The sequence below is a fragment of the Engystomops pustulosus genome, chromosome 8 (genome assembly GCF_040894005.1).
Source record: "Engystomops pustulosus chromosome 8, aEngPut4.maternal, whole genome shotgun sequence".
NCBI classification, from domain to species: Eukaryota; Metazoa; Chordata; class Amphibia; order Anura; family Leptodactylidae; genus Engystomops; species Engystomops pustulosus.
Window position 1 is genome coordinate 110,589,593 of NC_092418.1, and position 22,370 is coordinate 110,611,962.

The 22,370-nt window shown below is 45.4% G+C and overlaps 1 protein-coding gene across 6 annotated transcripts in view; it reads left to right on the plus strand.

The window, feature by feature from the left end:
• The window catches only part of LRP1B (LDL receptor related protein 1B), a 1,123,330-nt gene that overhangs the window by 783,276 nt on the left and 317,684 nt on the right, over positions 1-22,370 (plus strand). For all 6 annotated transcript variants that reach the window (XM_072122223.1, XM_072122226.1, XM_072122225.1 and 3 more), the window contains exons 34-35: positions 5,331-5,456; positions 6,628-6,759. In XM_072122223.1, the coding sequence (XP_071978324.1) occupies positions 5,331-5,456; positions 6,628-6,759 (258 nt within the window). The remainder of the gene's footprint in view (positions 1-5,330; positions 5,457-6,627; positions 6,760-22,370) is intronic.

The window sequence follows — 22,370 nt, forward strand, 5'->3', positions numbered from 1 at the left end:
GGACAGTGATAAATACTGGATGGATACTACTGAGGTTTAATTAATTGTAAATGGTGTAAATAAAACAGAAAAGGCATAATGTCACCTGTGTGTAGTGGCTACCATATGGCACAATCCTCTGTGCACCATAGAATATGTGTGTGGCCATAGGTTATTTTATGTAGATTATTATAGGTTAGAATTTCTACCAATATGGTGTTAACTATAAAAGGGGTTTTGCCAGGATTTACTATTGAGGGTCTTTTCTCAAAAAAGGGCTTCATAAGTTTGGACAGTTGACCATCACCCAGTCCTGGTACCAATTGGTCAACCTATTCTCTTAGCCACAAATCCAGACATTGGTAGTGATGACCAGGCACATCCAAGTTTTGGTTTGCAGAGTTTCGACAGACTTTGAACAAAAGTTGGGCTCCCGAAACTGGAGGCTCATTTGCATAACTTAATAAACATTTTCTCTAAAACTGAGCTACGAGAAAATAAAGAAAGAATTGGTCCTGATTCAGGGGACATACACCAATGTGTTAATGTGCTTTGGGTACAGAATTAGATCTAACATATAGATTTGTCATGTGTCATTAATGTGAAAAACTTCTGGCTGAAGTCTGGGCTCAGGTTCAGGGGCTCATCATAAAGTTGTCAGAGGACACAAACATTGCATTGGGTCCACTCAAAACTACACAGCTGCTATCCAAATGTTAATTGATTGATGCATCAGACCCAATGCTGGAGGCAGATGAGTTCCATTTCCGCAAAACATTTTTATCTAGACGGTTTTCGCATAAAAAATGTCTAAAATGTACTGAGCCACATTTACCAGGGGGTTTCAGAGTTTTTTGATGAGCGGACCCGATCCTGCATCATACAGAAGTATGGGTTTCGGTTGGATGTTCATGTTCAACACCCACCGTTACCAGTGTTAACTCTCCAATTATGGTGGCCTGTGTGCAATGCCATTTTCCGAAGGATCATTGGGACTTTGAATAACCTGGGGAAAATGGTTCTGCGCTTTGCCGGTGGCATTTAAGGTTCTGGGTGTTGTCAGTGGGGGTTAGCGTTCAGGTTGGCTTCCCTAACCAAACCTTCGGGTATGGGTTTATGCTCTCACAAATGCCCAAAATACACAAAAAGACAGAATATATGTTAGTGCTCGACTCCCAGTCTGAGTATTAGGGAGTAAAGCACTAACATATATTTTGCTTTCTTCTGGGCTTTGCTGTACCTGAACCTTAGCAGATCTGCTCATCCTTACTAGACAGTCCTAAACCTTGCTTCCAGCTCCATTCTCTGTGTGCCAGGAATATTTGATCAGCAGGTTCTGAGTGTTGGGCCCATTGGTCATGAGTGTTGATCTGATATTGATGTCTTATTTTATAACATTGAGACCTTGTGCTTGGCTTAACATTGACGGGGGTCATGGGGCTCAAGTGAACATGAATGAGGTTATACGGGGTTGAGATGCAGAATTAGGGACACATAGATGAACTTTTGTAACTGGGGTGAGCTTTCGGTTCTAGGTCCCCCAGGACACATAGATGAACTTTTGTTACTCGGGTGGAGTTAAGGTTTTAGGTCCCCCAGGACACAAAGATGAACTGTTGTTACTGAGGTGGGGTTGAGTTCCTAGATCCCTCAGGACACATAGATGAACTGTTGTTATTGGGGTGGAGTTGAGGTCCTAGGTCCACCAGGACACATAGATGAACTGTTGTTACTGAGGTGGGCTTGAGGTCCTAGGTTCCCCAGGACACATATATGAATTGTTGGTACTCGGGTGGGGTTGAGTTCCGAGGTCCTCTAGGAAGCATAGATGAACTGTTGTTACTGGGGTAGGGTTGAGTTCCTAGATCCCTCAGGACACATAGATGAACTGTTGTTATTGGAGTGGAGTTGAGGTCCTAGGTCCACCAGGACACATAGATGAACTGTTGTTACTGAGGTGGGCTTGAGGTCCTAGGTTCCCCAGGACACATAGATGAACTGTTGTTACTGGGGTGGGGTTGAGTTCCGAGGTCCTCTAGGAAGCATAGATGAACTGTTGTTACTGGGGTAGGGTTGAGTTCCTAGATCCCTCAGGACACATAGATGAACTGTTGTTACTGGGGTGGGGCTGAGTTCCTAGGTCCCCCGGGACACATCGGTGAACTGTTGCTACCGGAGTAGAGCTGCGGTCCTAGGTGCCCGAGGACACATAGTTGAACAGTTGTTACTGGGATGGGGTTGAGGTCCTAGGTCCCCCTGGGACACATAGTTGAACTGTTGTTACTGGGGTGGGGTTGAGTTTCCAGGTCTCCCAGCAAACATGGATGAACTGTTGTTACTGGGGTGGGGTAGACGTCCTAGGTCCCCCAGGACACATAGATGTGTCACATAGATGTGTTCTCGAAGGACACATAAATCAACTGTTGCTACTGGAGTAGAGCTGCGGTCCTAGGTGCCAGAGGACACATAGTTGAACAGTTGTTACTGGGATGGGGTTGAGGTCCTAGGTCCCCCGGGACACATAGATGAACTGTTGTTACTGGTTAAACACTGGAACATGGAAAAACCATTTACAGCACATAACAAAAAATTTTAAAATATATTTACAAATTTATAGATATTTATTTTACATTCTAGTTCCTGAAATATCACTAAATGCCTCTATTCTCTCTTCATTTTCTCTTGTACAAACCAAAGAGACCCTTTGCTATATGATGCACATCTTGGAATAAGAGCAGCTCTAGCGTGGTTAGTGAGATCCTTACTCACATGTTCAAATCTCTGATCTACTTACTGGAATCGGACAATGAGGATTTGGTTCCATTATCACATCCACACAGGATGGGAGACAATGGCTCCGCAGGAAGCCGCCATGTTGGACGCTACGTTTCAGGCTTCTTCACAGACGTATTCTTCCCTTATATAAAGCCTGCGCCCACTAACATCAAGGAGAGTCTTTCTGCTGCAGAAACTTTACTAGAGCAGATTGTTAAGTGACTGACTTATCCCTGTGAGACTGATAGAAATCCCGGTGTGAATGAGCCCCGGTGTATGTGCCAGACGCCAGGTCCCGCTTGGTGGTTGCTGATTTACTCAAAAACTTCTACAAGTCTCCTAATTATATGTACTGCAGCTTCTTAATATCGAGGCGAGGGGCCCCGCTTCTTCCAAACCGGATTATCACAAGCTGTCATTCAAATTATATAAACCTCTTCAAAGTCCCAGGAAGATAGATAATAATTGATCTTTATATCATAGACAATGGCGAAATTAGAATTACTGTACACTGCTAACAATAGATCAATGGATGGATAAGTATTTTCTTTATTCTTAAAGGCAGAAAGATACAATGGATACTTAGGACACTGTGTATAATCTGCTCAGCTCTTCCTGCTCTATAACATGCTACCTGCAGATAGGACACTATGTACAATCTGCTCAGCTCCTCCTGCTCTATAACATGCTGCCTGCAGATAGCACCTTATGTACAATCTGCTCACCTCTTCCTGCTCTATAACATGCTGCCAGCAGATAGGACACTATGTACAATCCGCTTAGCTCCTCCTGCTCTATAACATGCTACCTGCAGATAGGACACTATGTACAATCTGCTCAGCTCCTCCTGCTCTATAACATGCTGCCTGCAGATAGCACCTTATGTACAATCTGCTCACCTCTTCCTGCTCTATAACATGCTGCCAGCAGATAGGACACTATGTACAATCCGCTTAGCTCCTCCTGTTGTATAGCATGCTCCCTGCAGATAGTACACTATGTACAATCTGCTCAGCTCTTCCTGCTCTATAACATGCTGCCTGCAGATAGCACCTTATGTACAATCTGCTCAGCTCTTCCTGCTCTATAACATTCTGCCTGCAGATAGGACACTATGTATAATCTGCTCAGTTCTTCCTGCTCTATAACATGCTGCCTGCAGATAGGACACTATGTACAATCCGCTTAGCTCCTCCTGTTGTATAGCATGCTTCCTGCAGATAGGACACTATGTACAATCTGCTCAGCTCTTCCTGCTCTATAACATGCTGTCTGCAGATGGGAAACTATGTACAGTCCGCTCAGCTCCTCCTGCTATATAACATGCTGCCTGCAGATAGGACACTATGTACAATCCGCTCAGCTCCTCCTGCTCTATAACATGCTGCCTGCAGATAGGACACTATGTACAATCCGCTCAGCCCCTCCTGCTCTATAACATGCTGCCTGCAGATAGGACACTATGTACAATCTGCTCAGCTCCTCCTGCTCTATAACATGCTGCCTGCAGATAGGACACTATGTACAATCCGCTCAGCCCCTCCTGCTCTATAAAATGCTGCCTGCAGATAGGACACTATGTACAATCTGCTCAGCTCCTCCTGCTCTATAACATGCTGCCTGCAGATAGGACACTATGTACAATCTGCTCAGCTCCTCCTGCTCTATAACATGCTGCCTGCAGATAGGACACTAAGTACAATCTGCTCAGCTCCTCCTGCTATATAACATGCTGCCTGCAGATAGGACACTATGTACAATCCGCTCAGCTCCTCCTGCTCTATAACATGCTGCCTGCAGATAGGACACTATGTACAATCCGCTCAGCCCCTCCTGCTCTATAACATGCTGCCTGCAGATAGGACACTATGTACAATCCGCTCAGCTCCTCCTGTTCTATAACATGCTGCCTGCAGATAGGACACTATGTACAATCCTCTCAGCTCCCCCTGTTCTATAACATGCTGCCTGCAGATAGGACACTATGTACAATCCGCTCAGCTCCTCCTGCTCTATAACATGCTGCCTGCAGATAGGACACTATGTACAATCTACTCAGCTCCTCCTGCTTTATAAAATGCTGCCTGCAGATAGGACACTATGTACAATCCGCTCAGCTCCTCCTGCTCTATAACATGCTGCCTACAGATAGGACACTATGTACAATCTACTCAGCTCCTCCTGCTTTATAAAATGCTGCCTGCAGATAGGACACTATGTACAATCTGCTCAGCTCCTCCTGCTCTATAACATGCTGCCTGCAGATAGGACACTATGTACAATCTACTCAGCTCCTCCTGCTTTATAAAATGCTGCCTGCAGATAGGACACTATGTACAATCCGCTCAGCTCCTCCTGCTCTATAAGTTTTTGTGTGGATGTGTTTATTGATGAATCAGGCAAGTTATGTATCCCATTCGGGTCGCAGAGGAACAGTGACCCCATGTTAACAGAATGTTAAAAACCACACAGCGACATCCCTTGTAATATTGCATTTAATGAAAGAATCCATCAGGCAGCGATTCATTGAATTAACCCTTCCTTGTTCTTGTCTTGTTGTGCCTTTTCTTCTTTAGGTAGTAATCCCTGTCAGGTCAGCAATGGTGGATGCTCGCAGCTCTGCTTACCAACCTCCGAAACAACCCGGACCTGCATGTGTACAGTGGGATACAACCTTCGAAAGAACCGCATGTCCTGCCAAGGTAACCGCTGACCTACCTTAGTGCTTTTAGTTGGTGGTTGTTATGAAGAGTTATTTTGGGTAAAAATTAAAGTGAAAAAAATTGAAATAATAAACACTAAAATACAATAAAATTACATTAAAACACAGGTGTATCCCGTCTTAGGATCTGATATCCTGAATGACGGTTTACGCAACAGAATTTTTTTGCTGCACAAATTAATCAATTCTCATCCAGAGGCCTCAATCACATGAACGTGGTCCGTGGTACAGACCCGTGTGCTGGTCAGATCCCACGGGCGGAGCACAGTGCAGTGGACAGGAGTGATGAGCAGACACATTGGGGCAGATTTACTTACCCGGTCCATTCGCGTTCCAGCGGCGGCTTCTCGGACGAGTGTTTGGTTCTTCCAGCTATTCATGAAGGTCCTGCACCTGATGTCCACCAGGTGTCGCTGCTGCGCAGAGGTCCGCCGAGTTGCGTCGGAGTTCACTGATCTCTTCCTGGTGCATGTGAGTATGGCGCGTGCGACCAATTTTTAGTTTTAAATGCGGCGTTTTTTCCGAATCCGTCGGGTTTTCGTTCGGCCACGCCCCCCGATTTCCGTCACGTGCATGCCAGCGTCGATGCGCCACAATCCGATCACGTGCGCCAAAATCCGGGGGGAAATTCATGGAAAATCGGCGCAAATCAGCGGAAATATTCGGGTAACACATCGGGAAAACACGAATCGGGCCCTTAGTAAATGACCCCCATTAAATTCTGGTTCAATTGTGTTAAGTCAAAACCGAATTTTAAAAATGCGCATGGCCACGGTGATTTAGATGCCTCTAGTGACTTTGCCAGCAATATTTAAAGAGTTAACACTGCTAATCGGTGTCTGCAGCGACTGCGGTATTTAAAGGCGTTTGAGGCGGATCCAAACTTCTAATGAAGTTTGGGGTCAGCTTTGGGTTCCCCCGTAACTTTGCTGTTTGTATCTACTCAACAGTGGATATATGATGCAAGGACTCCCTGCCAGCGGGTGAAACCCCAGCGCCATCACTGCATCATTTGTGGATTTTCACAGGAGATTTGCTTTTGCATTCACAGCGTTGTTTTGCGATTTCTTCGAGGACTTTAGTTTTTTCTATAGTGTATCGAAGATGTACAAGATTTTACCTACTTTTTTTTTTGTATTGTTATTGCGCAGGTATAGAGTCGTTTCTCATGTACTCCGTGCACGAAGGAGTTCGAGGCATCCCACTGGATCCAAGCGACAGGATGGACGCACTCATGCCGATCTCGGGGACCTCATTTGCTGTGGGCATAGACTTTCATGCAGGTATTATTAGAATTTTTTTGCAGTATAGATCTGACTATGTTAGACAAACAATGGAGGGCTAGACAAGGGGCAAAATGGCAGGTCCTGTATGAGGCTCCCAACTTTTGGATAAGTTAACCCTGTAATGCAGCAGTTGTCAGATCAGGTGCTGAATTTATAGGAAACTTATGTTCCCCCTTGTGTCTGGCTTTGTCCCTCTGTTTTTTTGGACTTTTCACGGCTTTGTTGGATGTATCTTAGAGGTTTTTCTTTATTGATACGTGTGGCGTTTGCTCTTTAGTGGATTTGCAACTTTTTAAAACAAAAGTTGCAAAAAGTCTCCAAAAGTTGCAATCTGTTCCCCAGCTAATTTCTATGCCTGGTCAGGGGCAGCCGTAGCCAAAATTTGAGAAATTTCCCATCTGGATTCAGGTGATAACTCAGAGAACGCTGCAGGAAACTATAGACAACAACGAACTTTGAAAGGAGGAGGTTTAAGGCGCAAAATATTATATACAGGCCCCCTATGGATTCATTATATACAGCCCGCCATGGATTCATTATATACAGCCCTCCATGGATTCATTATATACAGCCCCCCATGGATTCATTATATACAGCCCCCCATGGATTCATTATATACAGCCCTCCAAGGATTCATTATATACAGCCCCCCATGGATTCATTATATACAGCCCACCATGGATTCATTATATACAGCCCCCTATGGATTCATTATATACAACCCCCCATGGATTCATTATATACAGCCCCCCATGGATTCATTATATACAGCCCCCTATGGATTCATTATATACAGCCCGCCATGGATTCATTATATACAGCCCTCCATGGATTCATTATATACAGCCCCCCATGGATTCATTATATACAGCCCCCCATGGATTCATTATATACAGCCCTCCAAGGATTCATTATATACAGCCCCCCATGGATTCATTATATACAGCCCACCATGGATTCATTATATACAGCCCCCCATGGATTCATTATATACAACCCCCCATGGATTCATTATATACAGCCCTCCAAGGATTCATTATATACAGCCCCCCATGGATTCATTATATACAGCCCACCATGGATTCATTATATACAGCCCCCCATGGATTCATTATATACAACCCCCCATGGATTCATTATATACAGCCCTCCAAGGATTCATTATATACAGCCCCCCATGGATTCATTATATACAGCCCACCATGGATTCATTATATACAGCCCCCCATGGATTCATTATATACAGCCCACCATGGATTCATTATATACAGCCCACCATGGATTCATTATATACAGCCCCCCATGGATTCATTATATACAGCCCACCATGGATTCATTATATACAGCCCTCCAAGGATTCATTATATACAGCCCCCATGGATTCATTATATACAGCCCCCCATGGATTCATTATATACAGCCCACCATGGATTCATAATATACAGCCCCCCATGGATTCATTATATACAGCCCCCCATGGATTCATTATATACAGCCCCCCATAGATTCATTATATACAGCCCTCCAAGGATTCATTATATACAGCCCCCTATGGATTCATTATATACAGCCCTCCATGGATTCATTAAATACAGCCCTCCAAGGATTCATTATATACAGCCCCCTATGGATTCATTATATACAGCCCACCATGGATTCATTATATACATCCCCCATGGATTCATTATATACAGCCCTCCATAGATTCATTATATACAGCCCCCCATGGATTCATTATACACAGCCCTCCATGGATTCATTATATACAGCCCACCATGAATTCATTATATACAGTCCACCATGGATTCATTATATACATCCCCCATGGATTCATTATATACAGCCCCCTATGGATTCATTATAAACAGCCCTCCATGGATTCATTATATACAGCCCCCCATGGATTCATTATATACAGCCCCCTATGGATTCATTATATACAGCCACCCATGGATTCATTATATACAGCCCCCCATGGATTCATTATGTACAGCCCCCTATGGATTCATTATATATAGCCCCCTATGGATTCATTATATACAGCCCTCCAAGAATTCATTATATATAGCCCCCTATGGATTCATTATATACAGCCCACCATGGATTCATTATATACAGCCCCCCATGGATTCATTATATACAGCCCCCCATGGATTCATTATATACAGCCCCCCATGGATTCATTATATACAGCCCCCCATGGATTCATTATATACAGCCCCCTATGGATTCATTATATACAGCCCCCCATGGATTCATTATATACAGCCCTCCATGGATTCATTATATACAGCCCTCCATGGATTCATTATATACAGCCCCCCATGGATTCATTATATACAGCCCCCTATGTATTCATTATATACAGCCCCCCATGGATTCATTATATACAGCCCTCCAAGGATTCATTATATACAGCCCCCTACGGATTTATTATATACAGCCCTCCATGCATTCATTATATACAGCCCCCTATGGATTCATTATATACAGCCCTCCATGGATTCATTATATACAGCCCTCCATGGATTCATTATATACAGCCCTCCATGGATTCATTATATACAGCCCTCCATGGATTCATTATATACAGCCCCCCATGGATTCTTTATATACAGCCCTTCATGGATTCATTATATACAGCCCACCATGGATTCATTATACACAGCCCCCTATAGATTCATTATATACAGCCCCCCATGGATTCATTATATACAGTCCCCTGTGGATTCATTATATACAGCCCCCCATGGGTTCATTATATACAGTCCCCTGTGGATTCATTATATACAGCCCTCCATGGATTCATTATATACATCCCCCATGGGTTCATTATATACAGTCCCCTGTGGATTCATTATATACATCCCCCCATGGATTCATTATATACAGCCCCCTATGGATTCATTATATACAGCCCTCCTCATACCCCTATCCAGTTACTTCCAGGCCATGTGGGCCCCCCTGCAGCTCTAGGCCCAGGTATGCCTAGTGCTGGCACTGGCCCTACTTACTACTTGACTACAACATCAAGAAGCCACCAGAACCCTTAGGAACATAGAAGTTGGAGTCCGTGTTACAAACTCATGAGCGGAACTGCAAAATGTCAGCTTTGTAGAGCACTATAGATTTTTTTTCTTAAGAAGTTTGGGTCATAAACATAAACACAGGATAATAGAGATATTTTTCTTAAAAAAAAACACCTAATTTCCATGGGTGTAGATGGAAGCCAGATATTACCGCAACATCAAAGGCTCTTTCCCATTGTAAATTGGATTCCTGGGGTCTATTTGTGCCCTAAAATACATATTTAAGGATCCCTTATCCCTCGCCTTCATGTGGCTGTACACGGTGCCACGCGGAGTGCGTAATGGCTTTTTTAGATGTCTAGAATAAATTACTGAATGATTTTTATGAAGCCTAAAGTAGCAAATGGAAGTGTTCGGATGACAACCGGAGGACTAAGAGGTGTTTGAAAGGACTGGATTTTGACAGTGCTCAGACGTCTTTAGAGAACTTTATTCCATCTGCTGGTTAGACTTATGAAGATAGATTTTTCATGCTGTGCCAGATTTTTCGAGACTTCAAAGAAAAATGGAATTATTGTGGAGAAAAAAAGTTTGTATTTATTTTTGTGTAGTGCCGATACAGGTAATACAATATCTGTTTTTATTATATATATATATAGTGTATCCTACAGCAAAAGGCTGTAGGGTATCTCTGGGCAGCAGAGAGCTAAGAGCATAGTTGTGTAAAGACATTCTGCCAGTGTATCAAGTAAAGCTACAATCCTGGAATACTAACCCATTTTTTATAGGTCTGCTGCTACTTGCAACATATACAAAGGGAGGTTTACACGTCTCTAGGGGGCTTCTACTTACTGGTCAATGCTGCTCCAGTTAGGTAATGACTAACTGAAAAGAAAATCACTTTACATGATAGTGAACCCCTTGTCGGATCACACAATCCTTGACTTGGTGCATACACTGAAGACATAAAGAGTTTACAAATTTTCGTCTGCATTTACTGGTGGAAAAAAATGAAATTATACAGCATTGAATGTCTGGGCAGTTAATTTTAAGACCATTTAATTGAAATTATCACTTTTAGCTCAAGGATGTTGTAAGGCGTAAAGATCCTAACTAGGGATGAGTGGACCCTTTCATGTACAGGTTCACTGAGTTCGGAGAACACAATCCTGAAAGTTAGGTATGAGTTGAGTTTTTGGTACCGGAACACTAACCCCCACCAATCAGTGCTGGCACCAATAGTGGTTATTATCCATTAAATGCCACTAATTGCCAGCCATCTTGCTGAAGTCCCGGCAATGTTCGGCATGGACCTAAACATTGGGGGTTTGTGCCCACTCACCCCTACTCCTAAGTTAATTTGACCCTAACTTCGCTGATCCACTCAGTGTGTGTGTAGGCAAACTGCTGATAACATATTAACTGTACCAAATTTGATTAGACTGTCCCTGAATTTCAGTGGGGCAGGGATGAGATGACCCATTAAGGTTCTGGTGTGGCCAAGCTGAGTACTGAACCTTAATGCTCTCGCTTATACTGGTAACAACCCCGATTGATTCTGGCAGCGATTAAGATGTTACCCTTTCAATGTCGTTGGCAAAGCTACGGTTTTTCTGTGGATTGTTGCTCCCTGAAAACATTACTGGGCGTGAACCCACATGGGAAAATAGGGGTGCACATTGAAAAAAATGAACACCTGCGATAAGTGCCAGTGCCAATTGTGGTTCGATAGTGAATTGAACACCAAACCCAAACTTCTAGATGATTGCTGGTTCTGGTTCTCTCATCACTAGTGATGGCATATCACATGGTCTCACAAGGACTTAGGTATTATAAAACCAAAATGTAAGTGGAAGCCCTTTCTAGCTTAGGAGTGGGTAAGGTGGTACATCTGTAGTTCAGTCCGTGGTCCATCGGTGGGACTTAAAGGGACTATGGGGCACATTTACTCACCGGTCCTGTTGAGATCCTGTGGTGCATTGTCTGACAAGGATTCAGCTCTGGCGCGATTCCCTACGGTCGTGCGTCCAATTTCCTGCAGGTGTCGCCGGAGTTCACTTTCTTCTTCCCGGTGATTGATCTTGCGACACATTTTGTTTTTTTAAATTCCACGGTTTGTCTGAATCCGTCGGGTTTTCAGACGGCCACTCCCCTCCCCCGGTTTCTGTCGTGTGCAAGCCGGTGCTGATGCACCACAATCCGATCGCATGCACCAAAAACCCGGAGCAATGCGGCGCAAAATGGCGCAAAACTGAAATATTCAGGAAATCCCCTGCGGAATCGCGGTCCATGGACCCTTAGTAAATGTGCCCCTATGGGTGCATATATTGCACCTAAACTCTATTCAATTGTACGCTGCTGAGCTACAATACCAGCACATTATCATCTTAAACATCATTATTGGTCTTCCTCAGTTCCATAGTTGTCCTACTCAGCAGCATAAAACATTTTGGGACCCCATAATAGTGATTGGGACCTCTAGCAATATAATCCGTGAAAAAGTGATATTTGTCCATTGTGGATCAAACCATTGTTGAATCGACTCGTCTTTATAGCCCATTCCATTCAATTATTTGGACTCTGTTCACACTCGGATACACTAGGATGCACTAGATATTGTAGCTGTCTATACACTCAAGTCTCTTAAATACAATTATAATAATAGACTCTAATCTATTTTTCCAGTACAGTTACAGTAGTGCCGGTCCCTTTAAGCACCAGTCTTGTCAGGGTAAACACATCCGAAAATGAAGATCTGTCACCCTCTTTACCTCTTTCTCTAAAGATCAGATGGCGCATTAAGACTCGGTGACATATTTGTGAAATATGATCATTGACATAAGAGCGTGTTCTCCTGACACCGAGAGCGGATACTGAATCATCTGCAAGACTGAATGACCCGCTCTTCTGCGCCGTCATATTATAACAATCTGATTGCGATGCAGAATTTCCATGTTTAGCTTTTTATTCCTTTCACATCAGACGCAGCTGCTAAAATGTTGGTTGAATTACATTGAATTGGACGTTACATTTATTTTTTAAATATTTTAAAGGGACCTTTCACCAAATGTATCAACACCAATTCTTTTCTTCCTTTAAAGGGAGTTTAATACCTCCCCCAGCTGTTTGTAGCTATCTCCATCATGGAAGATCTCATAATGCTGAGTGATTGTCTTCTCATGGGATTGTGTTTCTGCTATGGATGTGGCAAGGTTTAAAGTAAATCTACCATTTTTTTATGCATTATGAATAGAGATGAGCGAGCACTAAAATGCTCGGGTACTCGTTATTCGAGACGAACTTTTCCCGATGCTCGAGTGCTCGTCTCGAATAACGAGCCCCATTGAAGTCAATGGGAGACTCGAGCATTTTTCAAGGGGACCAAGGCTCTGCACAGGGAAGCTTGGCCAAACACCTGGGAACCTCAGAAAAGGATGGAAACACCACGGAAATGGACAGGAAACAGCAGGGGCAGCATGCATGGATGCCTCTGAGGCTGCCTAATCGCACCATTATGCCAAAATTATGGGCAACAGCATGGCCATGACAGAGTGACAGAATGAAGCTAGATAGCATCTAAAACATGCAATAATTGACCCTGACACTATAGGGGACGGCATGCAGAGGCAGCGGCAGCAGCGGCAGGCTAGAGAGTGGCTTGGCGACATACTCTAAATGGACTCAGGCTTCAAACCAATGGGTGGCAGAGAGGAACCAAAGGAGGTGAGCAAGAAGCGCTCAAATAATATCGGTACATGATAAAAGTTTGCCAGTATATTTTGTGGATTACACAGCAGGGTGGCGACAAAGTTAACATGGAAGCCATGAAAACAACCCAAAATTCTGCCTGACACAGCTCGTTTGATAAGGGGACCATGTATGGAGGCAGTGAACTAGTAGTAGATTAAAGGTGCTGCAGTTAAAACTATGTTAGTTGGATCTTGGCATGGAGCTGGCGCTCCGCTGCCAGGCGAGCTTTCGCCAATCCAAGCCCCTGTCTCTAGGCTTCTCCCCAAACAGCACTTCTAAGAACCTTTTGTATAAGATCAAGTGTAGTAGCGTTCTTATAAGTTTAGGATATGCCGGGTGAGGGGAATGTAAACAGATGCGCAAGAAGCGCTGAAATAATATCGGTAAATGATAAAAGTTTGCAAGTATATTTTGTGGATTACACAGCAGGGTGGCGACAAAGTTAACAAGTTTGATGTGGAATGCCCTGTAATAGCTCTTGGGCGGTGTGCCTTTTATCGCCTAGGCTCAGCAGTTTGAGCACCGCCTGCTGTCGCTTAGCGACGGCACTGCTGCTGTGCCTAGAGCTACCGACTGATGGCGCCATGGCCACGGATGGTAATTCGGAGGAGGTGGAGGAGGGGTGGGAGGAGGAGGAGGTATACTAGACCTTTGAGACCTGGACCGAGGTAGGCCCCGCAATTCTCTGCATCGGCAGTATATGACCAGCCCCAGGGTCAGACTCGGTCCCAGCCTGCACCAAGTTAAGTGTAGTAGCGTTCTTATAAGTTTGGGATATGGCGGGTGAGGGGAATGTAAACAGATGCGCAAGAAGCGCTGAAATAATATTGGTAAATGATAAAAGTTTATTAGTATATTTTGTGGATAACACAGCAGGGTGGCGACAAAGTTAACAACTTTGATGTGGAATCCATGAAAACAACCCAAATTTCTGCCTGACACACCTCGTTTGATAAGGGGACGATGTATGGAGGCAGCTATATGGACGACTTTTGGAGGTAGCAATGGAGACAACGTGTGGAGGCTGCTATGGAGACAATTTAATTTGGATAGTGCCTGTATGTGGCAGTCCAAAAAAGTTTTCAAACCAGAGGAGCAGGTAGGTGGCCCTCCAGAAAAATGAAATAGATTGAGTGCCTGTATGTGGCAGTCCAAAAAAGTTTTCAAACCAGAGGAGCAGGTAGGTGGCCCTCCAGTAAAATGGAATAGATTGAGTGCCTGTATGTGGCAGTCCAAAAAAGTTTTCAAACCAGAGGAGCAGGTAGGTGGCCCTCCAGAAAAATTGAATAGATTGAGTGCCTGTATGTGGCACTCCCAAAAATTGTTTAAAACAGAGGACCGGGTAGGTGGCCCTCCAGAAAAATTGAATAGATTGAGTGCCTGTATGTGGCACTCCCAAAAATTGTTTAAAACAGAGGACCGGGTAGGTTGCCCTCCAGAAAAATTAAATGCATAAAGTACTATAGCTAGAGCCAGTGGGCCCTGTCAAAAAATAGCCAGTTTCCTCTGCTTTACTGTACAAAGAGGAGGAGAAGGAGGAAAATGAGGAGGAGGAGGAGTGGATCAATTATTCAGGTTGAGCTTCCTTCACCTGGTGGAGATTGGAAATTATGAGAAATCCAGGCTTTATTCATCTTAATAAGCGTCAGCCTGTCAGCGCTGTCAGTCGACAGGCGTGTACGCTTATCGGTGATGATGCCACCAGCTGCACTGAAAACCCGCTCGGACAAGACGCTAGCGGCAGGGCAGGCAAGAACCTCCAAGGCGTACAGCGCCAGTTCGTGCCACATGTCCAGCTTTGAAACCCAGTAGTTGTAGGGAGCTGTGTGATCATTTAGGACGATAGTATGGTCAGCTACGTACTCCCTCACCATCTTTCTGTAAAGATCAGCCCTACTCTGCCGAGACTGGGGACAGGTGACAGTGTCTTGCTGGGGTGACATAAAGCTGGCAAAAGCCTTGTAAAGCGTACCCTTGCCAGTGCTGGACAAGCTGCCTGCTCGCCTACTCTCCCTCGCTACTTGTCCCGCAGAACTACGCACTCTGCCGCTACCGCTGTCAGAAGGGAAATACTGTTTCAGCTTGTGAACCAGGGCCTGCTGGTATTCATGCATTCTCACACTCCTTTCCTCTCCAGGGATGAGAGTGGAAAGATTTTGCTTGTACCGTGGGTCCAGGAGAGTGAACACCCAGTAATCGGTGCTGGAATAAATTCTTTGAACGCGAGGGTCACGGGATAGGCAGCCTAGCATGAAATCTGCCATATGCGCCAGAGTACCAACGCGTAAGAATTCACTCCCCTCACTGGCCTGACTGTCCATTTCCTCCTCCTCCAACTCCTCCAACTCCTCTTCTTCTGCCCATACACGCTGAACAGTGAAGGACTCAACAATGGTCCCCTCTTGTGTCTCGCCAACATTCTCCTCCTCTTCCTCCTCATCCTCCTCCACCTCCACCTCCTCCGATATGCGCTGAGAAACAGACCTAAGGGTGCTTTGGCTATCAACAAGGGAATCTTCTTCCCCTGTCTCTTGTGACGAGCGCAAAGCTTCCGACTTCATGCTGATCAGAGAGTTTTTCAACAGGCCAAGCAGCGGGATGGTGAGGCTGATGATGGCGGCATCGCCACTGACCATCTGTGTTGACTCCTCAAAGTTACTCAGCACCTGACAGATATCAGACATCCACGTCCACTCCTCATTGTAGACTTGAGGAAGCTGACTGACCTGACTACCAGTTCTGGTGGAAGTTGACATCTGGCAGTCTACAATCGCTCGGCGCTGCTGGTAAACTCTGGATAACATGGTCAGTGTTGAATTCCACCTCGTGGGCACGTCGCACAACAGTCGGTGAGCGGGCAGTTGGAGGCGGCGCTGCGCTGCCCTGAGAGTGGCAGCATCTGTGCTGGACTTCCTGAAATGCGCACAGATGCGGCGCACCTTCGTGAGCAAATCAGACAGATTGGGGTATGTCTTGAGGAAACGCTGAACTATCAGATTTAACACATGGGCCAGGCATGGCACATGTGTCAGTCTGCCGAGTTGCAGAGCCGCCACCAGGTTACGGCCGTTGTCACACACAACCATGCCTGGCTTCAGGTTCAGCGGTGCCAGCCACAGATCAGTCTGCGCCGTGATGCCCTGTAATAGCTCTTGGGCGGTGTGCCTTTTATCGCCTAGGCTCAGCAGTTTGAGCACCGCCTGCTGTCGCTTAGCGACAGCACTGCTGCTGTGCCTAGAGATACCGACTGATGGCGCCATGCCCACGGATGGTAATTCGGAGGAGGAGGAGGTGGAGGAGGGGTGGGAGGAGGAGGAGGCATAGTAGGCCTGAAACACCTGGACCGAGGTAGGCCCCGCAATCCTCGGCGTCGGCAGTATATGACCAGCCGCAGGGTCAGACTCGGTCCCAGCCTCCACCAAGTTAACCCAATGTGCCGTCAGCGATATATAGTGGCCCTGCCCGGCAGCACTCGTCCACGTGTCCGTGGTCAGGTGGACCTTGTCAGAAACGGCGTTGGTCAGGGCACGGATGATGTTGTCTGACACGTGCTGGTGCAGGGCTGGGACGGCACATCGGGAAAAGTAGTGGCGGCTGGGGACCGAATACCGAGGGGCGGCCGCCGCCATGAGGTTGCGAAAGGCCTCGGTCTCTACTAGCCTATAGGGCAGCATCTCCAGGCTAAGCAATCTGGAGATGTGGACATTAAGGGCTTGGGCGTGCGGGTGGGTTGCACTATATTTGCGTTTCCGCTCCAGCGTCTGGGGTATGGAGAGCTGAACGCTGGTGGATGCTGTGGAGGATCGTGGAGGCGACGATGGGGTTTTTGTGGCAGGGTCCTGGGCAGGGGGCTGACTATCAGCTGACACAGGGGAAGGAGCAGTGGTGTGCATGGCCGGAGGTGAACGGGCTTGTTGCCACTGAGTGGGGTGTTTAGCATTCATATGCCTGCGCATACTGGTGGTAGTTAAGCTAGTAGTGGTGGAACCCCTGCTGATCCTGGTTTGGCAAATGTTGCACACCACAGTCCGTCGATCATCCGGTGTTTCCTTAAAGAACCTCCAGACTTCGGAAAATCTAGCCCTCGCCGCAGGAGCCCTCGCCACGGGAGCTTCACTAGTTGACACATTTGGCGCTGATGCACCAGCTCTGGCCCTGCCTCTCCGTCTGGCCCCACCACTGCCTCTTCCAACCTGTTCTGGTCGAGGACTCTCCTCTGTCTCAGAAGCATCCTCCGATCCCTCAGTCTGCTCCCCCCTCGGACTTCCTGCCCTGACAACAACTTCCCCACTGTCTGACAACCGTGTCTCCTCACCGTCGGACACCTCTTTAGACACTTCTTCCACTACGTCAAGAAGGTCATCATCACCCACAGACTGTGACTGGTGGAAAACCTGGGCATCGGAAAATTGCTCAGCAGCAACCGGACAAGTGGTTTGTGAGTGTGGGAAGGGTCCAGAAAACAGTTCCTCAGAGTATGCCGGTTCAAATGGCAAATTTTCCTGGGAGGGGGCAGACTGGGGGGGAGGAGGCTGAGGTGCAGGAGCTGGAGGAGTGCCGATTTCGGTGACATGGGTGGACTGCGTGGAAGACTGACTGGTGGACAAATTGCTCAAAGCATTGTCGGCAATCCACGACATCACCTGTTCGCACTGTTCTGGCCTCAACAGTGCTCTACCACGAGTCCCAGTAACTTCAGACATGAACCTAGGGAGTGTAGCTCTGCGGCGTTCCCCTGCTCCCTCATAAGCAGGTGGTGTCTCACCCCGGCCAGGACCACGGCCTCTGACCCCTGCAGTAGTTGGACGCCCACGTCCCCGCCCTCGTCCTCTACCCCTAGCCCTCGGGTTAAACATTTTTAAAATGAGAGTTATAACTTTAATTTTTTTTAAACTTTTTTTTGTGTTTTTTTGTTTTTTTTTGTGTTTTTTAGTTTTTAAAACCAAACGATGCTATCCTATTGCTATGGCTATTTTCTAGCCAAGTATGAAAGCACACTACTATGCCAGATGAGATGACGCTGAGTTATTAAACAAAATAAACGTAAAATAAAAAAGGAAATGGCAGACTGTGCCTAATTGAAATCCAACCCCTAATAAATTTTCCCACTTCGGTCTTTGCAATGGATATGTGCGTCACTAAGCGCAAAACACAGCGGTCGCAAGTCTCACTACAAATTGCTCACAATTGGCTAGTAGATGCACTGCAGCAAGTACAGCCACCAGCAGATCAACCAGAAATCAAATATATAACGCTACTGTAGGCGTAAGCCGTTTGGATTCTCCTATGGCTATTTTCTAGCCAAGTATGAAAGCACACTACTATGCCAGATGAGATGACGCTGAGTTATTAAAAAAATAAACGTAAAATAAAAAGTAAATGGCAGACTGTGCCTAATTGAAATCAAACCCCTAATAAATTTTCCCACTTTGGTGTTTGAGGTGGATATGTGTTTCACTAAGAGCTAAACACAACGGTAGCAAGTCCCCCTGCTAATTCCTCACAATATGGTACTAGCTGCAAATAAAAAAAAAAAAAGTATAACGTTATTGTAGCCCTAAGAAGGGCTGTTGGGTTCTTGGAGAATCACTCCTGCCTAACAGTAAGCTAATAGAACACCCTAACGCTTTCCCTGACCAGCAGCAGCTCTCTCCCTAGCGGCATCCAGACACAGAATGATCCGAGCAGCGCGGGCAGCGGCTAGTCTATCCCAGGGTCACCTGATCTGGCCAGCCAACCACTGCTATCGACGTGTAAGGGTACCACGTCATGCTGGGTGGAGTGCAGAGTCTCCTGGCTTGTGATTGGCTCTGTTTCTGGCCGCCAAAAAGCAAAACGGCGGGAGCTGCCATTTTCTCAAGCGGGCGAAGTATTCGTCCGAGCAACGAGCAGTTTCGAGTACGCTAATGCTCGACCGAGCATCAAGCTCGGACGAGCATGTTCGCTCATCTCTAATTATGAACCAAACACCCCTTGAGAATTCTCTAGCTGCACTGATGCGGAAACATATCTTGTATTAAACCTTGAACTTGGTGGTTTTGATGAAAAAATTAATTATAAAATTATGATTATGAGGCTCTGTTGCCTTTTTGGCTGCCCCGGCACTTCTCCTCTTACCGTACCACTGTGTTTTCCTTGACAGGCAGTAGTAATCAATCGCTGCACCATGCCCCAGCTGCTGTGTAGGAGTCATCCAGCTCAGGTTGATTAGTCCTGTCTGGAGAGTTCACGAAGCTCGGTGCGTAATTTGGCAGATTTATCAAGCTGTCTGACTACTTACCCAGCGCTGGCTCCCATTTGTGATGTAGAACAAGTGATGTCTACTGAGGTATTAACGAAGAACTAGAGATGCAAATGGAGACGGACACGAATAAGTGCTTTTTTTTTCTTTTTTTTTACTTCCCTGACCTTTTTTTCCAGCATTCTAGAAAATTTTTTTTTAATGAAAGCTGCAACAATTACATTAACAATTTCAGTCAACCAAATAAACTTAAAGGACATCTACCACCAGGATGAATGATTGTAAACCAAACACATTGCTATACTGATGTGTGCCCCTTCTGGCAGTATCTGCTCTTCTTTAAGCTTGTTAAACCCTGGGTTTTACAAAAAAGGCTTTTAAAATTATGCAAATGAGACTGAGGGGCTCTTGGCTCCATTAATAATTGTGCTCATAATAATTGTGCTTAATAATGCTCATTTGCATACTGAAAAAAAAACAAGGTATAGAAAGTTTTAGGAAGTGCAGATCCTACCAAAGGGGGCACACACCACTATGTCAGTGCTTGGTTTACAATCCTTCACCCTGGTGGCAGATTTCTTATAAACTTTGCTACATTTTGAAATCTTAAAAGATCTCGTAATTTTTTAAGTGCTCGGGCTCACCTCTGGGGATTTCCTGCACTTGGCCATTAATTGAATTCCCATATAAAAAAAATGGATATGAGATCATCTCTCCCTTCTCTGCAGCCACCCAAAGGGGTTCAAGAGGACTCATTTTCTTAAAGGTGCACGTCCAAGGGGGAGATTCCGAGAGCAACACCAAGGATGCGTCTCAAATGCTAGAGGTGGGAATACGGCCCTAAGAGTTAGAAGTCTCAGAGGACAATCCCCTTCCTCGTATGCCCTATGCCCCCATTCATCATTCCCTATGAAGTGTCCTGCCCTAAAATCCTGTAATATTCATTATCTAAGCGCTGGTGCATGGCCATCGTCCGTCTCCAGCTGTCGCTTTACTAGGTCTTAACTGAACACTTAACTTGCGTTGGTCGGATTTCTTCGGTAATCTGCATTTAGCTGGAAGGGCCGGTGATAACACAGACAGTGTAATCTCAATTACTGCAGCCATTATGACAGAGCGATTATATTATAGATTCAGTCCCGGTGGAGATTCTCCGGGGGCCTTCTGACAGTCATATCTTGTAACCTAGATAAAGGAGGACGTCCTTGCTTGTTGACTTGTGGACGGACATGGCTTTCCATCACTTTTACTTATTTGAAATTTAATTGAAAGGATTTTCAGGTTTTCTAAGAATAGAGGTTCATTGATATAAGATCTCTACTTGCTGCCAGTGAATAGAGAGGCTACAAATCTTCCCTATGCAATATCTGTGAGGTTCTTTACAGTCGGTTCTGCATTACTTGGGCTTACAGCATTGATGCTTGAGTGCTCAGTAGTTGACCTCACGAGAAAGGAAAGGCTATACCCCACCCCAATATGGGGCTTGATTTTGCATCCTGGTGATTGACATTTTGGGGCTCATTTACTAAGGGTTTGAATCGTGCACTTTCGTCGGGTTTCCCTACGATTTCCGATTTGCCCTGAATTGACATGGGATTTTGGCACACGCATCGGCGCCGGCTTTCACGCGACAAAAAACGGGGGGGGGGGGGGGCGTGGTCGTCCGTCGGATTCAGAAAAAACGCAGAATTTAAAAAATAATTTGTTTTGCAAGATCAGCACTTACATGCACCAGGAAGAAGAAGGTGAACTCCGGCAGACCTCAGCGCAGCAGCGGCACCTGGTGGATATCGGGCGCACGACCTTAGTGAATCCCGTCAGGATTTGAATCCTCGTCAGAGAACGCGCCGCTGGATCGTGACTAGACCAGGTAAGTAAATGTGCCCCATTGTGTCTTTTACCATTACCCTTTGGTCAATTTCCCACCTAATCTGCAAATTCTTGCCAACTACGGTAGTAGAAAAAACATTGATCCCCTCGAGTTTTAGTGTCATTTGGGACAGATATATTCTGTAAGTGTAACTCCATCCAAATAATTTTTTGGTCCCTGAGATAACTGGATTTTAAAGAATTTGTGTTGACAAGGGAACACTGAGCTTTGTGTCAGGCACCTTAAGTGGAACATTGTAGCCTTGGGCTAAATTACCATAAATTACCAGCATCCAGAGAGGTCATGGTGGGTAGAGAAGTTTCTTAGTAACTAGGGGTCTTCTATAAGTTAGATGTCCTTAAGTTGGGGACCGCCTGTACTGTATTACAATTAAAATTTGGAGCTAAGTAAAGTTGTAACACTTCATCTACGATTCCAGAGACTTGACCAAGTCCCTTCGCTATATTTTCTTCCTTTTTGCACATTTTTCATATGTATTTCTCCAATATTACACACATGTTTTGTTAACATTTGGAATCATCTCAATTTCCTCCATGCTAAGCCGGACTGAGTCATTACCTCAGCCTACAGAAATGTCAAGGAGCCTCAGCGTTTACAATCAGCATGAAACATTCAAGATGTTCTACTCCAATTCAATGGCCGACAAAAAAACACCTTACTACTAAATTTACAGGTTATTATACAAAATGTCTGAAAG